A 17,909-nucleotide genomic window follows, 5' to 3' on the forward strand; every position below is an offset into this window, starting at 1 on the left:
GTCGTACGATGTAAAAAAATAGTATTTGGAGGAACTTTTGGTTTTAGCTATGTGCAGGAGGAGGTGATAAACAAGACCAAAGATTTCGTCATTAAAAAAAAAAAACTTGTGTCTTTCGGTCTCAAACACGGATTGCATTGGAATATCGCCGTCTCGTGGCTTATTGAAGGAACTACAAATACGGTAACTCAGGGCCAAACTGTTTCTTTTCGTTAAGTTGTAACAGTTTGTTATACGATGTAAAAAAAAAAATAGTCTTTGGAGCAACTTTTGGTTTTAGTGGATGTTAGCTGTATGTGCTGTTGTCGAATGCAATAAACGGAACAAGCTCCCAAGTCGGTCCTAAATTCTCTTTATTGTTGGCGAGACCGTAAGAAGCCCCTAAATTCGGACGATATATTTGTTTTTGGTTGCTTTATTTTTTTTCTAACCCCGTGTGTTGTTAAGGTTTGTTGACAGTCTGGTAAATAAAGCTTTTAAATTTAGAAATGACGTTGATGTCACCCGGAAGTGAAACCCTGATGAAATGAAAACAAGGAAGTGTTTGGGTTGACCGGCGCCGTTTACGTAAACTTTGTTTTGTTTCTTTAAACGCGTAGCTAATTTAGTTACCGTGGTTAAACGCCAAGTTACGAGTTTTTGATTGTTTGCATGAGCGAAGGTTCCCACGATGAAATCATTTCTCCATGTTGGCTGCGGTAGCGTCCACATTAACTGTGAACCTTTTGTGCCAGGTAACACATGCTCAACTTTAACACATTTTTCTGTATGCTCCTCCAAAAGTATATTTCGATTGCAAAGGGACCATTGTCTTTTATTAACCACGTTCCTCAGGTGACTCTATTAGTAGATCGAAACATTAACGTCAGACTTCTCCAGTATGGAAGCCTGAAAACGAAATAATAAATAAAAACGGACCAGCCACACCCAGTTAAAGTTAAGTTTATTATATCCACATATAAAATAAAGTAAAATAAAAAGACACTCATCAAGGTCAGTGGACAATCTACTGCCACCTCGTGGACATATGGAGGAAGTGAACACAAGACAAGTAGACACGACTGTTGGAATGTAAAGTGTCATTATTGAGGGACTGCAGAGGAGCAACATTTGCTCACTTTTATCCATTTCGTTTCTGAGCTGTCTAAGGCCACAGTGACTGAAGGTCACGTGGTGCACAACCATACATGGTACACTCTGGTACCCACAATTAATTTTGACGCGCAAACGGTTAAATTCTTTACATTTCATTTGCTATAACTAGTTTTTATAAAGTACAGCGTAATGGTTCAAATTTTGTGAGCCTTTTTCCAAGTGTTTTGGATCCTAGTTTGCGACATTTTTATGGTTTGAACTATTCGGGGAGCGATGATTGCTTTGAGGGGAGTATAAATTATTCATAGATTTTTGCTGTTCATTTTTGGGCCCAATTTAGGTTCTGCACTAAACTAAAGCAGTAAAAAATACATTCAAAATGTGCTTCCTCATGTGACATGTCTTTGTTATCTTGTGTTTCTCCAAATAAAGCTGACATAACCAAGTACAATCTTTGCATGTTCTTTATGTTCAAATGAATCACACATAAACCCAATAGTGCGTAGACGCAAACCAAGACGTAAGTTTGGAGGAAACAGGAGAAGCACGAGATATGATGCAATTGTACCCTCCTGTGGCTAACTGGAGTAACTGCACCCAGGATAGACGAGGCAGTGAAACATCAGAATGGCCGTCCTTGGATTTGAAGTTCAGTGGAGGATGTAGCGGAATTCCAGAAGGAGTTATAGGTGGATGGGAAAACCAGCACTCGATTTTAAAGCAACACAATAATCTGTGTCCGTACCCATGATCTTCATTTTTTTGGGCCGAACCCTTACGGCTGGTTGGCCGATGGAAAAAGAACATGATTCCGGTACCGGAGTGAACAAGTTCGAGCCCTCCTCTTTGCTACATTTTTCAACATACATAAATATAAGGAAAAGATTGTGGTATGAAATAGGTCTGTGGTAGCCGAAATCTTTGGCATAGACCACTTGACCACACCAGACTGGCAAAGTCCCGGACTCCATAATCAAATGACAGAACAGAAATAGGATGGAGAAATACGACCCAAAAATTGCGCAAAATTTCATCTAGATTGGTTGACTGGTCTAAAACTTTGTGTCCGGTTCAGGTGACACTGGTTCGAGTCTCGCTCTCTGCGCAATCATTGCACAGAAGCAGAAAAGGGGATTCGATCACGGGAACAGCTGAACCAAACGTAAAGTGGTAAACCACTCGACTACTTCTGGCTTTACGGATCTGTGTTTAGTTTGGATTTATAGTTTAAAGTATGAATTATTCAGCAGGCAAAGGGAATGGGAAAAAATATAGGAGGAAAAATATTCCGGAAGTGACATGGCGCAAATAGCCGAATGGTTAACGGTGAGGATTACGGTGCAAGCACCATCCAGCGGCGCGATTTCGATCCCCGCCTGGTGTGCTTTTTCTCTAGTTTTTCCGTCAATGTTTCGTCTTTTATTTTTTGTCTCTCGTTTAAATAAAGATTTTGAAAAAAAAGGGGGTACCACGTGACGTCGTTAGCGAAAATCTATTTAAGCTGCGACAATTTGAACGAGCGTTCTCTTTCTCCACCGAGCTGACAACTTCAAGTCGACGTCGCGACAAGATGACCAGAAGGTTTGTCAACGTGAGTGTTTAAAGTTTCTTTTTTTAGACTCGTCATTGGAACTTTGACCACTAATTCACGTTTTCGGCGTGCAACTTTTCTATTTTACAGCTCAAGTGTTCAATTGAAATGACACAAACGCTTGAGATTTAAAGCGGTAAGTAAACACTGTCAACTTTTCAACTAACGCGCTTTTTTGTATTTTTTTGCATTGCAGCAAAAGAGCCGCGTTTGGCAGAAGGGAGGTTGCCAGCGTTTGTATGTTCACAATGCAAACGCGAATCAACTATTGCTTTGTTTTAATTGTTTCAATTTCTGTCCACAGGCTTGCACCCTGCAGCGAATGCCCAAATCTACTCTAAAATGGCGTCTCTTTTTTTTTTTTTTTTTTTTAAACTCCTTTTAAATGCGCTTACCAAATGTCATGTTGCTAACATTGTGTCTTTGTGTGCCCACCCTTCGTGCTGCAGGTCATTGCCGAGATGTCTTGCTCAGCTCTGCTCTCGTCACTGGTGAGATAAAAACACTCAAATGCATACAAATATGATATCATGTTTTAATTAGTTTCAGCACATGGTGAAGAAGAGCTACAACATGAAAGGTTTGATCACTCTGCAAAACAAAATGGCCGACATGAACCTTTTTAACAAATTTCTCTTTTGTAGTTTTCAAAGTTGCACTGGGATCCGCTTCACTCAAGACGTTCACAAAGGTACATTTGCCATTCTGCGCCAATACTCACATGTTGGTTTTCTTCCTGCTTATGTCCACCAGATGGCGCCAAAGTACATCTTGGCCCTGGAGAACCTGAACCAGCGACTACTCTGACTTAAATAACGTGAATAAAAAATTTTCTTGTTTCTTGTAGGTGCATGCGGAAACATAATCAACATTCTGTGACGTGTTGACTTTTTTTTTTGACTGTGCAGAAGCTTCGAGTGAAGGCGCCATCATGGACTTTGCATGCTGGCCACCAACGTTTCGCATCTGCAGGATGAGGAATTTTTACAAGTGCGTCGTCATTGCTCCTGAAATCTCTCACGTTGACACGAATAAACTTTTAAAAATTAGAAGCTGAACTTGTCTTTTCCTTACCTCCTGTTTAGGTTTGTCCACGGTGGAGCCCTCAGGAGCAGTTTGGCATGATGGCGAAGTTTGCAGAACTGGCAACTGTTCGTTCTCAAGCAGAAGGTTCCAGCATCACAAAATGACTCAAGTGGAATTTTGTGGTCGTGCATTTCATCTGAAACACAAAGGTGTTTAAATGTTTTGACTCACAATGGCTTTTTGTTTTCCAGAAGTCACCACACTGATCCAAGCTGTCCTCCCACTGCAACTTTTTACCCCTCCCATGGTGTGCAATCTGCAAGTAAAATAAATGGTCATTTCAACAATACTTGGTTGTGCAGACTTATTTTTTTAACTGGGGGCTCTTTGCTAACCCGGCGTTGTTGCGTCAACTTTGTCAGCTGCAGGACCACATCAAGATGGTGCTGAAGCCAACTTCGGAGCTGCCTGCCAAGAAGTGGAAGACAAGTTTGAGACTGTTGCACCACTCGTGCGCGTGCATGCTCTGTGACTACACGTCACAACTTCCTGTGAATGCGGCCGTACAAACTCTTCGATCCTCTTCCTCCCTGGTAGGTTTAATTTTGTCAAATGTTCACTGCACAAGGAATGTTCTCTAAATCGCAGGTCCCCTTTCTCTAGGTAGTGACTGGCATCCATGACTTTGGACTCTGTGTCGTTTTGTTGTGCCCTCTGCGCTTTGGTCCTGCTGGCTGGCGACTTCAAGCAGCGGCAAGAAGACACCTGTCAATTTTGTTTTTTTTTGTAAATCTTTTGTAAACTTTTTTTTAAAGTTTTTTTGCCATTTAACTTGTACTTTGTAAAAAAAAAAATAAAATCTTACATGTCATAAATTCTTTTAACATCTTTAATAATTAACAACTAACATTTATTTAATAAGCATAAAAAAAAGGATAGTGGGCGGGGCATTATGCAAATGCAGGAATAGGGACTCTCTGATTGGTCACTTTGGTAAGAAGTGGGTGTGGCTCTACAAATTTGGAAGAATCTAGATATCTGATTGGTTGGTTTGGAGGGGGGTGGGGTCATGCAAATATATTAACATGTAATGCTGATATTAGCATAAAGGGGTGTGGATATGCAAATTAGTGCCAAAACACCCGTTTTTTGCTCCAGAATGGGCGTGGCTATGCAAATTTATTTGCATACCCACACTCTGATTGGTCGATTGGGCAGAGTGGGCGGGGTTAGGCAAATTTATTTGCATACCCGCATGCTGATTGGTCGATTGGGCGGGGTTAGGCAAATTATTTTGCATGGCAGATTGTGATTGGCCTTTTCAAGAGGTGGGCGGAGTTATGGAAAAATTTCCGCATGACAAATCCAGATTTGCAAAGTGGGTGTGGCTACTAAACATGCTTTTTCCGGGCCATGATTGGACGACAGCCGGACTGTTCCGGTTGCGCTGGAAGACTTTCGGCCTCTCGTTCGAGCAGGCTTCTTGAGTTCATGCTCAAACGCCAGCAAGGACAGCTCGCCATCTGCTGTTTGAGCATGAAACCAACAAGCTTGCTCGGAGCAGAGGCCAAACGTTTTCCAGCACAACCTGAACAGTCCAGTTGGCATCCAGAACAAGGCCATTTTCAACTCGGTGAGGGTGTAGTGAGCAATAAAACACGGAGACTCGATTTACAGTTCAACAATATATTTTAAAGAGAAGCAGTTTTTTTTAAATACATAATTTGACACCATCTGTCATAAATCAAGCAGAGGTTAAAGCGCATGACTGACTTCACTCACCTCGACTGCTGCTTTCATGTACAACCTGTCATCCAGTGTTTAACTTTTGTCACACATCAACATTTTTGAAATGGTGTGAAATTGTCAAAAGGAAAGTTTTTGTACAGTAAATTGCTCAGCTGTAATTGGAGTCTGAAAGTTTTGATTGCTAACTGCACCCTGACTGAGTTTTTCTTTTATTTATTTATTTTTTAAAGCACTGTCATGCACTATTTGTTTTTGTCATGTTCTCATTTGTTGAATGGAAGGCAACTGGACTGTTTGGTGTCTGATGCGAGCAGGCTTCTTGGTTTCATGCTCAAGGCCAGACGGGACAGCTCGCCATCTGGCTTTGAGCATGAAACCAAGAAGCCTGCTTGGATCAGAGGCCAAACAAAAATCTTCCAAGAAAACTCAAACAGTCTAGTTGACATCCATTCAACAAATGAGAACATGACAAAAACAATTTGTGGATAACAACGCTTTAAAAAAATAAATAAAATATATTTTTTAAATTATTTTTTAACTTAGTCAGGGTGCAGTTAGCAATAAAACAAACATTCCAATTAGAGTTGAACAATATACTACGCAAACACGCTTTTTTAAACAATTTGACACCATTTTAGCAATGACGTTTGACTCAAGTTAAACACAAACACTGGCTGACTGGCTCTACATGGAAGCAGCAGCAGAAGACGCCACAATATGTGCTTGAGGAAGAGTGTGTGATGTCACATTAGCACAACAGGCCAAAGCTTCAAGTACTGCACAACACTTGCAAACACGACAAGAACATCATTCAATGCTTCTGAACATGTGCTTAAGGATTTTTTTTGTAAAAACTATTATTTTTCTTACGCAGGCAAAATATATATTTTTTTTTTATTTGAAAAAAATATTTAATAAACAAATCTGTGTTATTTTGACAATTTACTAATAATACAAATTAGTTTTAAACCATTTATATAAAAAAACAAATGTTCAAAAGCATTGAATGACGTGCTTGTATGTGCGCAGTCGATGAAGCAGAGGTCCAGGCGCACTGAAAAATGACTAAGTGCCATCACACTCACCTCCTCAAGGGGCCATTCAATGCCAAATCACTCAGTGGGTTTAAAACCAAGCCGATTTTGATTTTAATGAAACGTGCTGTGCTTGTTGATAGTGATAGCACAACACTAAATCTCAAATTTGAGGTCAATCAGAGCAGCGATTTTGGAGTTACAGCCACCCGAATATTAATTAGCTACGCTGTTAAAAAAATATGCACTGATCTGCTAAATGATTGCAGATTTGGATTCCTTGTAAAGTTCCCATTCCAAAAATATGTGTTTTGTGACGATTGACAAAGTAGTTCCTGAGAAAAAAGGGCTTAAAGTAAGGTGGCCACGCCCCTTTTTGCCAAACTAATTAATATGCGTGGGTTTGTAAGACTTAAAAACTGCTCTAATTGACCTCAAATTTTAGATTTAATGTTATGCCATCACTACCAAGCACAACAAGGTTCATTAAAATGAAAATCGGCAAAATAAAATTTTTAAGATTTTTTGGGATGATTTGGCATGGTACCCCTTACGCGCACAGCATGGATTGCCTTGCCTTGAAACAGAACACTCACCGGTCCCAAAAAAAGTTGCCGTCTTTGGAGCACAGACGAGTCCAGATGTCCAGAACTATGAACCTGTCGGTTGTTTGGTGTCCAAAACATCCTCCATCCTGTAAAAATAAACAAAAACATAAACATTGAGTGAGCTCATTTGCATATGCCCTAATTTGCATATGGGTCAATTTGCATAAAGAAAAAAAACGTGGCTTGCCAGCCAATAACTACAAAGTATTAAAGTACTCTTAAATGTTTATTCCGCAAATAAGTAAATGTAACATTTGTTTTGATGACAAGCTGTCCATTTTTTAATCGAAAGCAGAAATGCACTCGTTAAGGTCAGTGTGATCTTTAAAAGCATTTAAAACAGACGATACGCGTCTTTTTACTTTAAGATATCAAGGCGTTCTCATTTTTGACAAGATAGTTTCATTAAAAAAGTAGCCACGTTACCAAATAGCAAATAGTAAAGCGTCGCGTTAGATTGTGCACATGCACCACGTGTTTTTCTCTAACCGAGTCACACGAGTGTAAAAGGAGGAACACGCTAAATGGGAGACCATGTTTCTTTTTAAAGAGAAATATACTTCTAAAGGAACAAGCTGTGAAAACGTGGAAAAGTTGAGGACGCGTTACCTTTGCACAAACGCGTCGCCACTTTTGTGCAGATCGACGCGGAGCCAATAATCCTTCATCGGTTCGACGTGGAGCCAATATTGCTTTATTGTGGACGCCTTTGCACGAATAAACAGTGCTAAAATGTCTTAGTTAACGCTAACATACTCAAAACCACAACATGACGTTTCCAAACAATTCTTCGCTTCCGCTTCCGGTCAATTTAACTTCCGGGTCGCGGCTAGCTATCGTGCAAAAACAAAAACTGGATGCAGCTATGCATTATCCACACCGGTTATCCTGTACAGAGTGGTGGGAGGGTGCTGGACCTTATCCCAGCTAACTACGGGGTCGTCACACACTGAACAGGTCGCCCGGCCAATCCACGGGTAGACATAGACACCGCCACCGAGTGGGAACCGAACCCACGCTGCCCGTACACACGTCAGGCGAATGTACCACTACACTATCAGTGACATAACGTGACGTCGCAAATAATGAATTAGAGGGACAAACCAAGACATAAGTTTCGAGGAAGCACAATATGTGATGTAATGCTGCCCTCCTGTGGATAACTGGAGTAACTGTACCCCGGATTGACTTGGCACTGGTGCAGAAGTGTCGTCGTCTTCTGTTGGGTACAGAGACGCGCAGAGCTGTAATGATAGGGACCGAGCCCCAGACTTTGTAATAGATCTGCTGTTAGGAATTAATCCGTCTTCCTGGTCATTTCTCTCTCAAAAACGAGCGCGCATAATTGTTGGATGAATGTAGGTCGTGTTTGGTTAATGGAGTCAGATAATAGTTAAAATTCCAACATCTCTCAGACTTATTGCCACACGTATTTTGTAGCCTTTAGGCTAAAATTCTCAATGCAACACATTGCCCACATGTTTCATATAGACAGAGCAACAAGGTCGAGGACATTTCATGACACCTGACTGTGACGTTTATTGGTTGCAATAACATCAATGATGAGACAGCCAACGACATTGTGGACAGCGGCCCTTTTTTACTCTCGCACGAACGAACACGTCACGGGTCTGTTGTCAACTGACTGTAGTCTCACGCCTTGACCAACAGAGGGCGCTAGAACAGTGTAACGCTGTGAAATCCCGATTCACATGACGTTTAAAATCTTTAAGTGTGACGTCATTTTCCACATCATTATGGTCACAAAAGTTGACAATCCTTGAATTTTGAAGAAAATAGTTATCTAATTATTTTAACTACCATTATCTAAGGTAATTTAATTACCTAAGATAAGTGCAAATAAATTTGAAGGAATGAGAGCGGAGTTGAGTCAAGACGGCGGTCAGATGCTGCGAATGAAGATGCGTGAACACGTGAAACCCCTCGGACATCGGCACACCTGGCCACTCTGACCCCGTCCCTCGCTGCGCTCCCGCCAGCAGAAGTTTGCCTTGTGACACTGCAAAGACAAACGTGCATGTTAGGCTAACAACGTGCCGGTGAGCGGACTCCAAACGTTTACCAGGTAGCTGAAGCGACGCCTCCTCAGGCGGCGACAAAGTCCAGGAAGTCGGCGGAAGTCGTCATGGTGACCCGTCGGCACACCCGACCGGATGACGTCAAGGCGACGCCCGCTGACGTTGTACCGCGGCCCTGCCTCGCCGGTGATCTGACACAAGCGGCCAAACGTGTTTCAGTCAACTGTGCATCACCGAGCAGCTCGCCGACATGCCTGCGGGCGTGGCCTACCTCCATGGGCAGGCTGCACTCGGCGTCCTGCAAACACGCCGCAGCCAGCAGCAACGCCAGCAGCACACAAGCACGTTTCTTCATCTGCCGTCACCCTTCCGCTGTCTGTCCGCCCATCCAGGGCGCCGCGCAAGAGAACAAAAAAGAAAAGAATAATCCTCTTAGGCTGCTCCGATGCGCGTGACGCTCGCGACGTCAGGCCGTCCTATCCTCGTCTTTGTTGACATCCAACTCAACGGATGTTCCGAATGATGAACATGAACTGCAAAGGCAAAAAGCTGTCATGTAAAAAAAATAAAAATAAATAAATAAATCATTTTATGTTTGTCACATGACTTCTCTCTCATTTTCAAACACACACCCACACTTTAATAAGATTAACAGATTGTCCCATCCTGCATCCTGCAGAGGCTTTGCGCTCCTAAATGTTGCTAATGCTAACACAAGACAACGTTGCAAAGCATCCTGCGCTAGCAAAGGGACGCCGGACCACATGAGCAACAAAACATCTTCATTTCACCTGCTGCTCTCTTACGCCACCGTGTGGTTCACTTCCAAATTACTCCAACATGCTTCGGCATAAAAAGTGTTGAGAAGGAGCCAATCTCGTGAGCGTTGGAAGACCAGGATGGTGGTGAAGATAGGGTGGAGCTCAACGCTGAAGGGGGGTGGAGCTTGGTACTGAAGGTGTGGCTTGGGTTGTTGTTGAGTGGGCGGGGTTAGAATTGATCTGCAAATTTGCTGATTGTGCTTCATGCACAGGACGTGTTGGTTGTGCTGCTGAGGTCTTCAAAGCATTTCACGAGACTTTGCAGCCCCGAGGACACAATGAAGCTTCTGGACACGAAGAAAGTAAGATTTTGCTTCTGTTGCTCTTCAAAATAAAAGCGAGATCATGTGACATTGTGGAACATTTTGATTTTTTTGGAGGGGGCTCGGGGTGGAATAAAGTAATCTACGTCTTGGTCCTCTGTGTGTCTGACAGGAGGCGGAGCTTTCTGATGCTTGTCGTTGCCCGGCAACAGGAGCATCCTTTTGAAGTTCATTTAGAAAGGGGCAGCGTTTCATCGTTGAGTCCTCCATGGCAACTCTAGACCACCTGACCCTGCTGACACCAAGGCCAGGTGAGACCACATGCTGTGTGGTAAGTAGGCGGGGCCTCACTGATGCCCATTTGTGCTCACAGGTCACAGGTCGCGCTCCCCTCCACGCGTTCCCATCGCTCATAAAAACCTTTACAGAAGCCCCGCCCACAGGAGGAAATCAGCCAATGGCGGTGTCACGCGCAAACCGGGAAAGGTGTTCGCCATCAGTAACCTCAGCAGCTCGGAGGAGGAGCTTCTGACCGCGCTTGAGGACAGCAGTGGCGAGCGGGGTAGTGAGTGGCTACACGCTTGCGGCTCGGTAGCAGAAAAAAAAAACAAAAACAAATGAGCAAAAAAAAGCGAATCGGTCATCAGGTCGGTTTTTGCAGGTTGTGTGAGTTGGTTCTGATTAACAAAAGCTGTTCGGGCCCTCGAGGCGAAGCGCGGACAGAAAGTCAAGCGTCACGCTGACGATTTGCGCGGCTTCACTGCAATTGGACCACAAGTCAGCGAGCAGATTACAAGTGCTGATCCGGGATCGTTCCTCTCAGGCCAAGCAAAGCAAAGCGCATGACTCTTGGGTCGGCCGCAGCTCGAGCTCGGTTCTCCGGGACTCGGCCGAAACCGCCGTCAAGCAAAGAAGAACACGACTCTTGTGCTTGAGCCTGAAAAAGTCCACGGAAGCTCTGAGAAGTTAAAAGCCTTTTTTTTTTTTTTTTTTAAATTGGATTAAGAGAGCGGGAGGTGGATTAGCCGGCTGCCGTGCTTGCAGATCGCCATGGCGATGCCAGAATAGCAACAACATGGCCGTCTTCCACCGATCGCTGCAAAAAAGTTGGGAGCCGAAGCGATGACGCTTGCGCTGCCTCCACCACTTTGAGCAATTTTTTCGTCGACCAATCCCGTCGTGGGAATCGTAGGAATGAGGACAAAAGGGCGGTGAAGTCCGATGACATCATCATGTCATCTTTTTCCCACTTTCACGTGTTCTGTTCTTCATGCGTTCGTCTTTGAGTGAGTGCTGAATTGTTTTTTGTTGACCTGATTACTTTTTCAAACTTTTCCAACGATGCATTCATTGACGTGTGGCATCATGATGAAGCGTCGTATCAGACGGTGTCTGACCTTTCACCTTTCCTTTGCTAGGAGACATGGACCACAGCCATTGGTGGGATCACAGTGAACCCACCGCCATGCCGGCGGTAAGCCCCGCCTCCTCCTTCATATCCCTCCCACGAGTGCTGCTGTTGCAAATTCACCCTCGTCGCTCTCACCCTTCAGCAACAGGTGTCATGGCAACCATCCACAGACGGCGAGCGTCTCATTGGACGGATTTTGCTCAACAAGACCATGAAGGACGGGTCCATCCACGCGGACGCCGGCACGCTGCTCGGACTCAAGGCTTGTCCTCCTTTCTTCACCCCTCATCCGTTCAACGGGTCGGACGTTTTGATGACACGGTTTGACCTTGCAGGTGGTTGGCGGCAAAATGACCGATTCGGGTCATTTGTGTGCGTTCATCACCAAAGTGAAACGAGGAAGTCTGGCAGACACGGTGGGACACCTGAGAGCAGGTAAGGCAACCTGTCAACCATTTCGTCTGGCGTACCGAAAGACGCCATGCCGTTCCGTTGGCGGTGTGGTTCAGGTGATCAGGTTCTGGAGTGGAACGGTCACGTTCTAAAAGGCGCCACCTTCAACGACGTTTACAACATCATCCTGGAGACCAAGTTGGAGCCTCAAGTGGAGCTGCTGGTGTCGCGGCCAATCAGGTGAGCTCATGTTCTCCGTCACCCGAAATCCCGCCGTCAACTGACTGTTTTTGTATTTTTTTTTATTTCCAGAGCGGCAGACTCCTCCCATTCCCAGTTGCTCTCCAGTGAGTTCACGAACATTCCAGATGTTTGATCAAGTCACAGTCAAATTGCCACCTTTTTTTTGGAAACAGGTTCCAGTTCCTACGACTCTCCCATAAGCCCAAACACTATGCAAGCGCACGTCTCGGTAAGTTTCCACAACATCCAGTGTCGCGTTCCGATTGGTCAATCCGCTGAAACAAGTTTGTCATTGTTGTTTCCAGACAGGAAGCAAGCGTGTTTTGCTTCCCAGACTTCAGGTGAGTGAACATGTAGAACACGTCGAAGTTTTACGACGGCGCACCAAGCATCCACCCGAAGACTCCGTTTCTTTCCGTCTTGGCCTTGCAGGTGAAGCTTTGGTACGATAAACTCGGCCATCAGCTCATCGTCACCGTGCTCGGAGCGAAAGAACTTCCCGTTCGAGTAGATGGCCGACCCCGGAACCTTTATGTCGAAATCTACTTACTTCCTGACAGAAGGTGAGAAAGTCCAATTTGAAGGTCGTTGATGCGATGCGGTGAAGAAGAACGCGCTTTTCTCGTCAGTGGCAAGAGTAAACGAAGGACAAAGACCGTGAAGAAACTGGCAGAACCTCGATGGAACCAAACCTTTATGTACTCTCCGGTCCATGAACGGGACTTCCGAGAGCGAATGTTGGAGTTGACAGTCTGGGATCAGAGCGGAGTGTCTGAGGAAGAAAGTCAGTTCCTTGGCGAGGTGAGATCAGGCGACCTCCAAGCAAAAGTTGAGTCCTGGAGGGGGGCGGGGCTGAAAGAAGTCCACATTCTTGGTGTTGCGGTACTCCAGGTTGTCATCGGGCTGGAGAAGACCACCCTGATGGATGATGAGCCTCACTGGTTCAAACTTCACCGGAGCACTTTTGCCTCTCTACCGCGAGTCAACACGTCCCCCTACCTGCAGAGGAGAGTACTGCAGCATGGACCCGCCGCCAGGAGGCTGCATTGTGAGTCAAAGTTCTAGAGGAGATCAGAATCCTCACAGGATCAGAGATGTACGCACGACATACGACTTACTTTTCTTGAACGTCTCTGTAGGTTTTCATAGGTTCAGCGATGGAGACTTTTCCGATTTTGACTGCGAGGACGGCATCGGGGTGATATCAGGTGAACATCAAATCCCATGATGCATCACCAACCTCCCAACGCATCTTGTGACGACGCTTCGTTTTTTTGTCTTTGGCCAGACTTCGGGAAGAACGGGCGACCCCTCTACAGCTCCGCCCACTCTTTGAGCGAGCACGGGCCGTCGTCTTGTCCCGGTTTGCAGTGCGACCCGATGATGGCGAGGTCCTCGTCTCCAATCCACAGGTAGACTTCCGCCTCCCGCTAAAGGCCTGGCTCACCCCTGAGTGGTTTTTGAATTTGTGACCTGGCCCGCAGCGTGACCCCGCTTTATCCACTTTACCGCGACGACGCCGTGCGACTGCTACGAGGCTCCAAGATCACTAAAGCTCATTCTGACGTCGGACACCACAACAGCCTGGACAAGTAAGAATGAAACTGCTTGGATTTTACTTCCTGGTTCTACGGCAGAGTCCTTTGTAACCTTGTCACACAAAAGGTAGTCGTTGAGCAGGTCTAAGTGGTTCATGTGGATTAACACGGTCCGTGTGTCCAGGAGGTTATTGAGGAGGAGGTCTGGGGCCGCCTCGCTTGATTCCCAAGACTGGTACGGCAATCGGCCCACAAAAATTCCTTCATGCTAATTTTAATGCGGATAGGAAAACAAATCGTTCTTCGTTTGTGTGTGTAGTTACCCTGGAAGATTTTGCAACACGTCCTGGACAAACCATAAGACGAACGGGAGTGTTGAGGACTTTAAGTGAGTCTGGAGATTTATTTAGGGGGTCCGTTTGAGGTTCAAATATTCCAAGCTTGTCTTCCGCTCTTCAGCCAGAACTTCATCCCAGATTTACCGTCGGATGGAGAAGCCTTTGACGAGGAGCTCTTGAGGTAAATAAGCCCGCAAGGCCCGTGACTGGTCCCATTTCAATTTTGGATCCGTTCTGTTTTCTGCAGCACGTTCATTATGAGTGTTCTTGCACAAGTGACGGCGATAATCGGTCACATGACAACTAATCATTTGAAAGTATCTGATTCATCCCATTGCGCTCCTCCGACAGAGTAGGCCGGCACGATGGGTCGCTCCACATGAGTCCCATCGGAAGCCCCGAGTGCGGTCGCCAAGGACGCCAGTTGCCCGCCGTCCCGCCCAAAGGTGCACCGGACACACGTAAGACAGACAGGAGGTCAATCACGCAATCCGCACCGCAATCGCACGCAACTGTCGTCCGCAGCGCCACTGGCGTCCGCAGCGCCACTGGCGTCCGCAGCGCCACATTTTAGCGCCACATGGCAGAGTGACGTCATCCTCTCTGCGCACAAATCAACGCACAACTCTGTGCTTCTCTCATCCTGCTATCCAACAGTTTGGGCCGCACCCACTAAAGGAGCAGCAAGCGGACTCAGCGCTCTGTCCGCTCATCTTTCGCCTCCCCCCTTGCACAGACAGGCTCCTCCCACGGGCAACCATCAATCCCCTCCGCTCATTAGAATACAAGCCCCGCCTCCTACAGGACCGCAACACTTGCACCAGCCAACTTCTACCATCGACGCAGCCCACCACCAACCCGTGGCCTCCCCTCCTCCCCCACTAAATCCAGCTCCGCTCCCAACACCCTTTGAATCGCATCAAGCTCCTCCCCCTCCCTTGTCAACTACTCAAACTCCTCCTCCCCCACTTAGCACAGGTTCCCCCCTTCCATTGACAAATACTCAGCAAGACCCTCCCCCGACCTCACCCACTTGTCATCAAGCGTCGGCCCCCCCAGCAGCAAGCGCTTCTCCGGCTCCGCCCCCTCAGACTCCAGGTGCGTGCTAAACCATTGTGCTCGTTGATTGGTGCGTTGTGCTTACCTCACGCTGATGTCATCACATCACGTCAGAGGCGGAGAGACGCTCGGCCACACCCGGAGGCAGCAGGAAAGGTCAGTGATTGGTCAACGCGGCATCATGTGACCGTGCCTATTTAAGCATGGCGGACAACTTTTGGTCTTCGTCTTTTTCATGCTGCGGGTCAGAGGTCACATGGGAAGATCAGCAGATGAAAGCAGCAAATAGTACGTGAGCATCTTTGGCATATACAGCTACAAAAAAAAAGACATTTCACATGATTGTTTTTTCGCAATTCTTTCTTCCTTATTTCATTCCCGGTGTCTCTGCAGGTGCGATGAAAGATTCAGAAAAGGTGAACACGCATTTCACAAGACAACATGATTGATGGATGACGTGACGTGACTAACCCGCGACGACGGCGCTGCGCAGACGCGGGACAGCCTGTCGTTGAAGTCCTCCCTCAGCAACTTGTCCACTGAGTCCGTTGTCCTCGACAACCGCCAAGGTGTCAGGTGACTGCATCGTCTTGATCACGGCGGCCCTCGTGTCCGGTGGACCTTCTCAAACTCTCATCTCATTGGCGGCTGCAGTCCAGCGGAGGGTCCGGAATGTCCGCAGGCGCCATTGGAGGGCGCCGCGGTGGCAGCAACAGAAAAGACCCCCCTGCCGACGAACGAATCGATGGATGAAGGAGAAGAGGAGGAGCCTGCGGTGGCCAAGTAAGTGATGGACCGGCGCCATGCTCCATCTTCGGACCAGGTCTGTCCAAATCGAGATCCTGATGTCGAACCTCAACTGGGCAAAAACTCGTTATCGCAGTATAGATGGTGTCACTGTATGGCAAGAAAGCCAGTTCGCTAATTTGGCAGCGATCCTGTGCCGCATTTCTCATTGATAACATTTTAACTCATTCACTACCAGTCCAGGTAAAATGAAAGCACTTTTTGATGTCTATACTCGTCCATGACACTGAATGTATCAGAGAGTGAAACATGCTGTCCACCCGCGGTAGGTCGCCCGCGGCACTAGCCGCCAAGTCCGCCAGTGTGGGCGGCGACATTTGTTCGCTGAGCCGTAATGACGATGACGACGACGACAAGAAGCGGCGATCCAGTTTGGGAGCTCGGGTGATGGGAATGGTCGGACTGGGAAAGAAGAGCCAAAGCGCCTCGCAACTCAATCCGGAGGGTGAGACCCCGTCGGACATCCAAAAACTCAAAATGGAATCTGGCAAAAGCCCGATCTTGAAAGAAGCCTGAGCAGCGCTGTTTCTTCTTTTCTTCAGAGGAAGAGAAGAAGAAGAAGGTGGTGAGACTTCCCGTTCAGAGGAGTGTGGAAACCGGACTGGCCGTGGAGTTTAAGTCTCGCTTCACCCGACAGCCGAGCCGCGATCCCGACGCAGAGGACCCGAAGCCCGGCGCGTACGCGTCATCGTCGTTCCGCCGTCTTGTCGTTCCGACAAATTCTTCTCATGTTGCCATTTTTGTTTCAGTTTGATCTTCCCGGGAGTCAAGCTGGCCACAGACAAACACTTCACCGGCTTCCTTGATGGGTTAGGTCCCGCCCAGCTGGCCGGGAGGCAGACGTTGGCCACGCCTCCCATGGGTACCGAGCAATCACAAAATGTCGGACTCACGGCCAAGTTGGGATCATATCCGGTGTTTGCGATTGCGCTGCTCTGTTGCTCAGGCGATATCCAGATCGGAATGGTCTACAGGAAGGAGCGCTTAGATGTGGAGGTGATCCGGGCCAGGGGGCTCGTCGGGAAACAAGGAAACAAGAACACGCCAGGTAAGTTCTACCGCAGTGGGGCCCACGTCCGGTCCTCGAGAGTGAGATAAGATTCTAGAGAGCACGGTGAAGCTCTGCTTGGTTTTGTGACAAGACGCTTTGTGGCCCAGCGGCATACGTGAAGGTCTACCTGATGGATAACGGCAAATGTTTGTTGAAGCGAAGAACTCGTCTGGCCAGAAAAACTCTGGATCCGCTTTATCAACAACAGCTGCAGTTTGAAGAGAATCCGGAAGGCAAAGTTCTGCAGGTGAGGCGTCAATCGTGTGCGGGAACATTTGTGATTGGACTCACGTGTGTGTGTGTGTGTTTGATACCGGAACTGCTCAGATCATCGTGTGGGGCGATTACGGCAAGATGGACCACAAATCCTTCATGGGCGCCGCTCAGGTTCTGCTGGATGACTTGGACTTGTCCATCATGGTGATTGGCTGGTTTAAACTGTTTCCCGCCACCTCCCTGGTGGACCCGGCTTTGGCCCCGCTGACCAATAAGGAGACAGAAGGCGGAAGCGCATCATAGAAACCTGACAAGGAGGGTAGAGATGCAAAAGGCCTCCTCGGCTACCGTCGGTGCGCATTCCGGGCGATGGAGAAGGAATTACGTGCAATCGGCGTTTGTCGGACGCTCAGCGCTGCTCCCAAGGAGTCATGTGACCTCACCACCGCATCAAAAGCATGTGACCAACGCGGCCAACTTCTAGAAGAGTCCAGAGAGAGGATTAGCGCGCTAGCTCAAGGGTAGCAAACGAGTTGCTGTCAGATTGTGCTCGTCACGTCAAATTCACCTTTGAAAATAAAGATTGTGAATGTTGTCAAATCTGGCGGCTCCTTTTTCTTTTAACTG

At 46.8% G+C, this 17,909-nt stretch overlaps 3 protein-coding genes and 1 long non-coding RNA gene across 10 annotated transcripts; 2 read left to right on the forward strand and 2 right to left on the reverse strand.

Annotated features, from left to right (window-relative positions):
* Positions 1–2,395: 2,395 nt before the first annotated feature.
* LOC148321868 (uncharacterized) lies at positions 2,396–4,498 on the forward strand. 2 transcript variants are annotated; one of them, XR_015839462.1, is made up of 9 exons: positions 2,396–2,686; positions 2,883–2,910; positions 2,991–3,177; positions 3,331–3,377; positions 3,595–3,676; positions 3,772–3,856; positions 3,964–4,019; positions 4,135–4,305; positions 4,376–4,498. XR_015839462.1 is itself a non-coding variant. In XM_088278785.1 (6 exons), exons 1-6 carry the CDS (start codon positions 2,666–2,668, stop codon positions 3,809–3,811), a joined length of 405 nt encoding a protein of 134 aa, XP_088134911.1. In that variant the 5' UTR covers positions 2,396–2,665; the 3' UTR covers positions 3,812–3,957. The 2 variants fall into 2 exon arrangements, 1 of the variants encoding a protein (XP_088134911.1); XM_088278785.1 differs by lacking the exons at positions 3,964–4,019; positions 4,135–4,305; positions 4,376–4,498 and having other exon boundaries at positions 3,772–3,957.
* LOC148321869 (uncharacterized) lies at positions 3,208–8,161 on the reverse strand. The gene is made up of 4 exons (XR_015839463.1): positions 7,713–8,161; positions 7,092–7,189; positions 3,761–3,908; positions 3,208–3,652 (listed from the first exon to the last, which is right to left on the reverse strand). It is a non-coding gene; the product is annotated as an uncharacterized LOC148321869 (long non-coding RNA).
* A 452-nt stretch (positions 8,162–8,613) lies between these two features.
* Positions 8,614–10,061, reverse strand: LOC148321870 (uncharacterized). Its single transcript, XM_088318442.1, has 3 exons — positions 9,414–10,061; positions 9,187–9,333; positions 8,614–9,123 (listed from the first exon to the last, which is right to left on the reverse strand). The coding sequence occupies exons 1-3, from the start codon at positions 9,495–9,497 to the stop codon at positions 9,007–9,009; spliced, it is 348 nt and encodes a 115-aa protein (XP_088174568.1). The 5' UTR covers positions 9,498–10,061; the 3' UTR covers positions 8,614–9,006.
* A 15-nt stretch (positions 10,062–10,076) lies between these two features.
* LOC148321871 (regulating synaptic membrane exocytosis protein 2-like) lies at positions 10,077–17,882 on the forward strand. Of its 6 annotated transcripts, XM_088318432.1 has the most exons (33): positions 10,078–10,100; positions 10,176–10,265; positions 10,399–10,537; positions 10,600–10,791; positions 11,645–11,700; positions 11,780–11,899; positions 11,973–12,072; positions 12,147–12,270; positions 12,343–12,377; positions 12,447–12,502; positions 12,579–12,614; positions 12,706–12,836; positions 12,903–13,074; positions 13,165–13,321; positions 13,413–13,481; positions 13,562–13,685; positions 13,758–13,865; positions 13,996–14,046; positions 14,131–14,199; positions 14,271–14,330; positions 14,501–14,610; positions 14,807–15,247; positions 15,323–15,364; positions 15,458–15,496; positions 15,602–15,624; positions 15,702–15,784; positions 15,863–15,991; positions 16,285–16,460; positions 16,558–16,693; positions 16,765–16,877; positions 16,962–17,063; positions 17,174–17,313; positions 17,394–17,882. In XM_088318432.1, exons 3-33 carry the CDS (start codon positions 10,495–10,497, stop codon positions 17,583–17,585), a joined length of 3,429 nt encoding a protein of 1,142 aa, XP_088174558.1. In that variant the 5' UTR covers positions 10,078–10,100; positions 10,176–10,265; positions 10,399–10,494; the 3' UTR covers positions 17,586–17,882. The 6 variants fall into 6 exon arrangements, with proteins under 6 accessions (XP_088174556.1, XP_088174557.1, XP_088174558.1 ...); XM_088318430.1 differs by having other exon boundaries at positions 10,077–10,100; positions 16,765–17,063; XM_088318431.1 differs by having other exon boundaries at positions 10,077–10,100; positions 13,999–14,046; positions 16,765–17,063.
* The last annotated feature ends 27 nt before the right edge of the window (positions 17,883–17,909 follow it).

This window comes from Idiotropiscis lumnitzeri, chromosome 16 (assembly GCF_059441095.1).
Source record: "Idiotropiscis lumnitzeri isolate Australia: NSW breed Sydney's pygmy pipehorse chromosome 16, RoL_Ilum_1.0, whole genome shotgun sequence".
Classification (NCBI taxonomy): Eukaryota; Metazoa; Chordata; class Actinopteri; order Syngnathiformes; family Syngnathidae; genus Idiotropiscis; species Idiotropiscis lumnitzeri.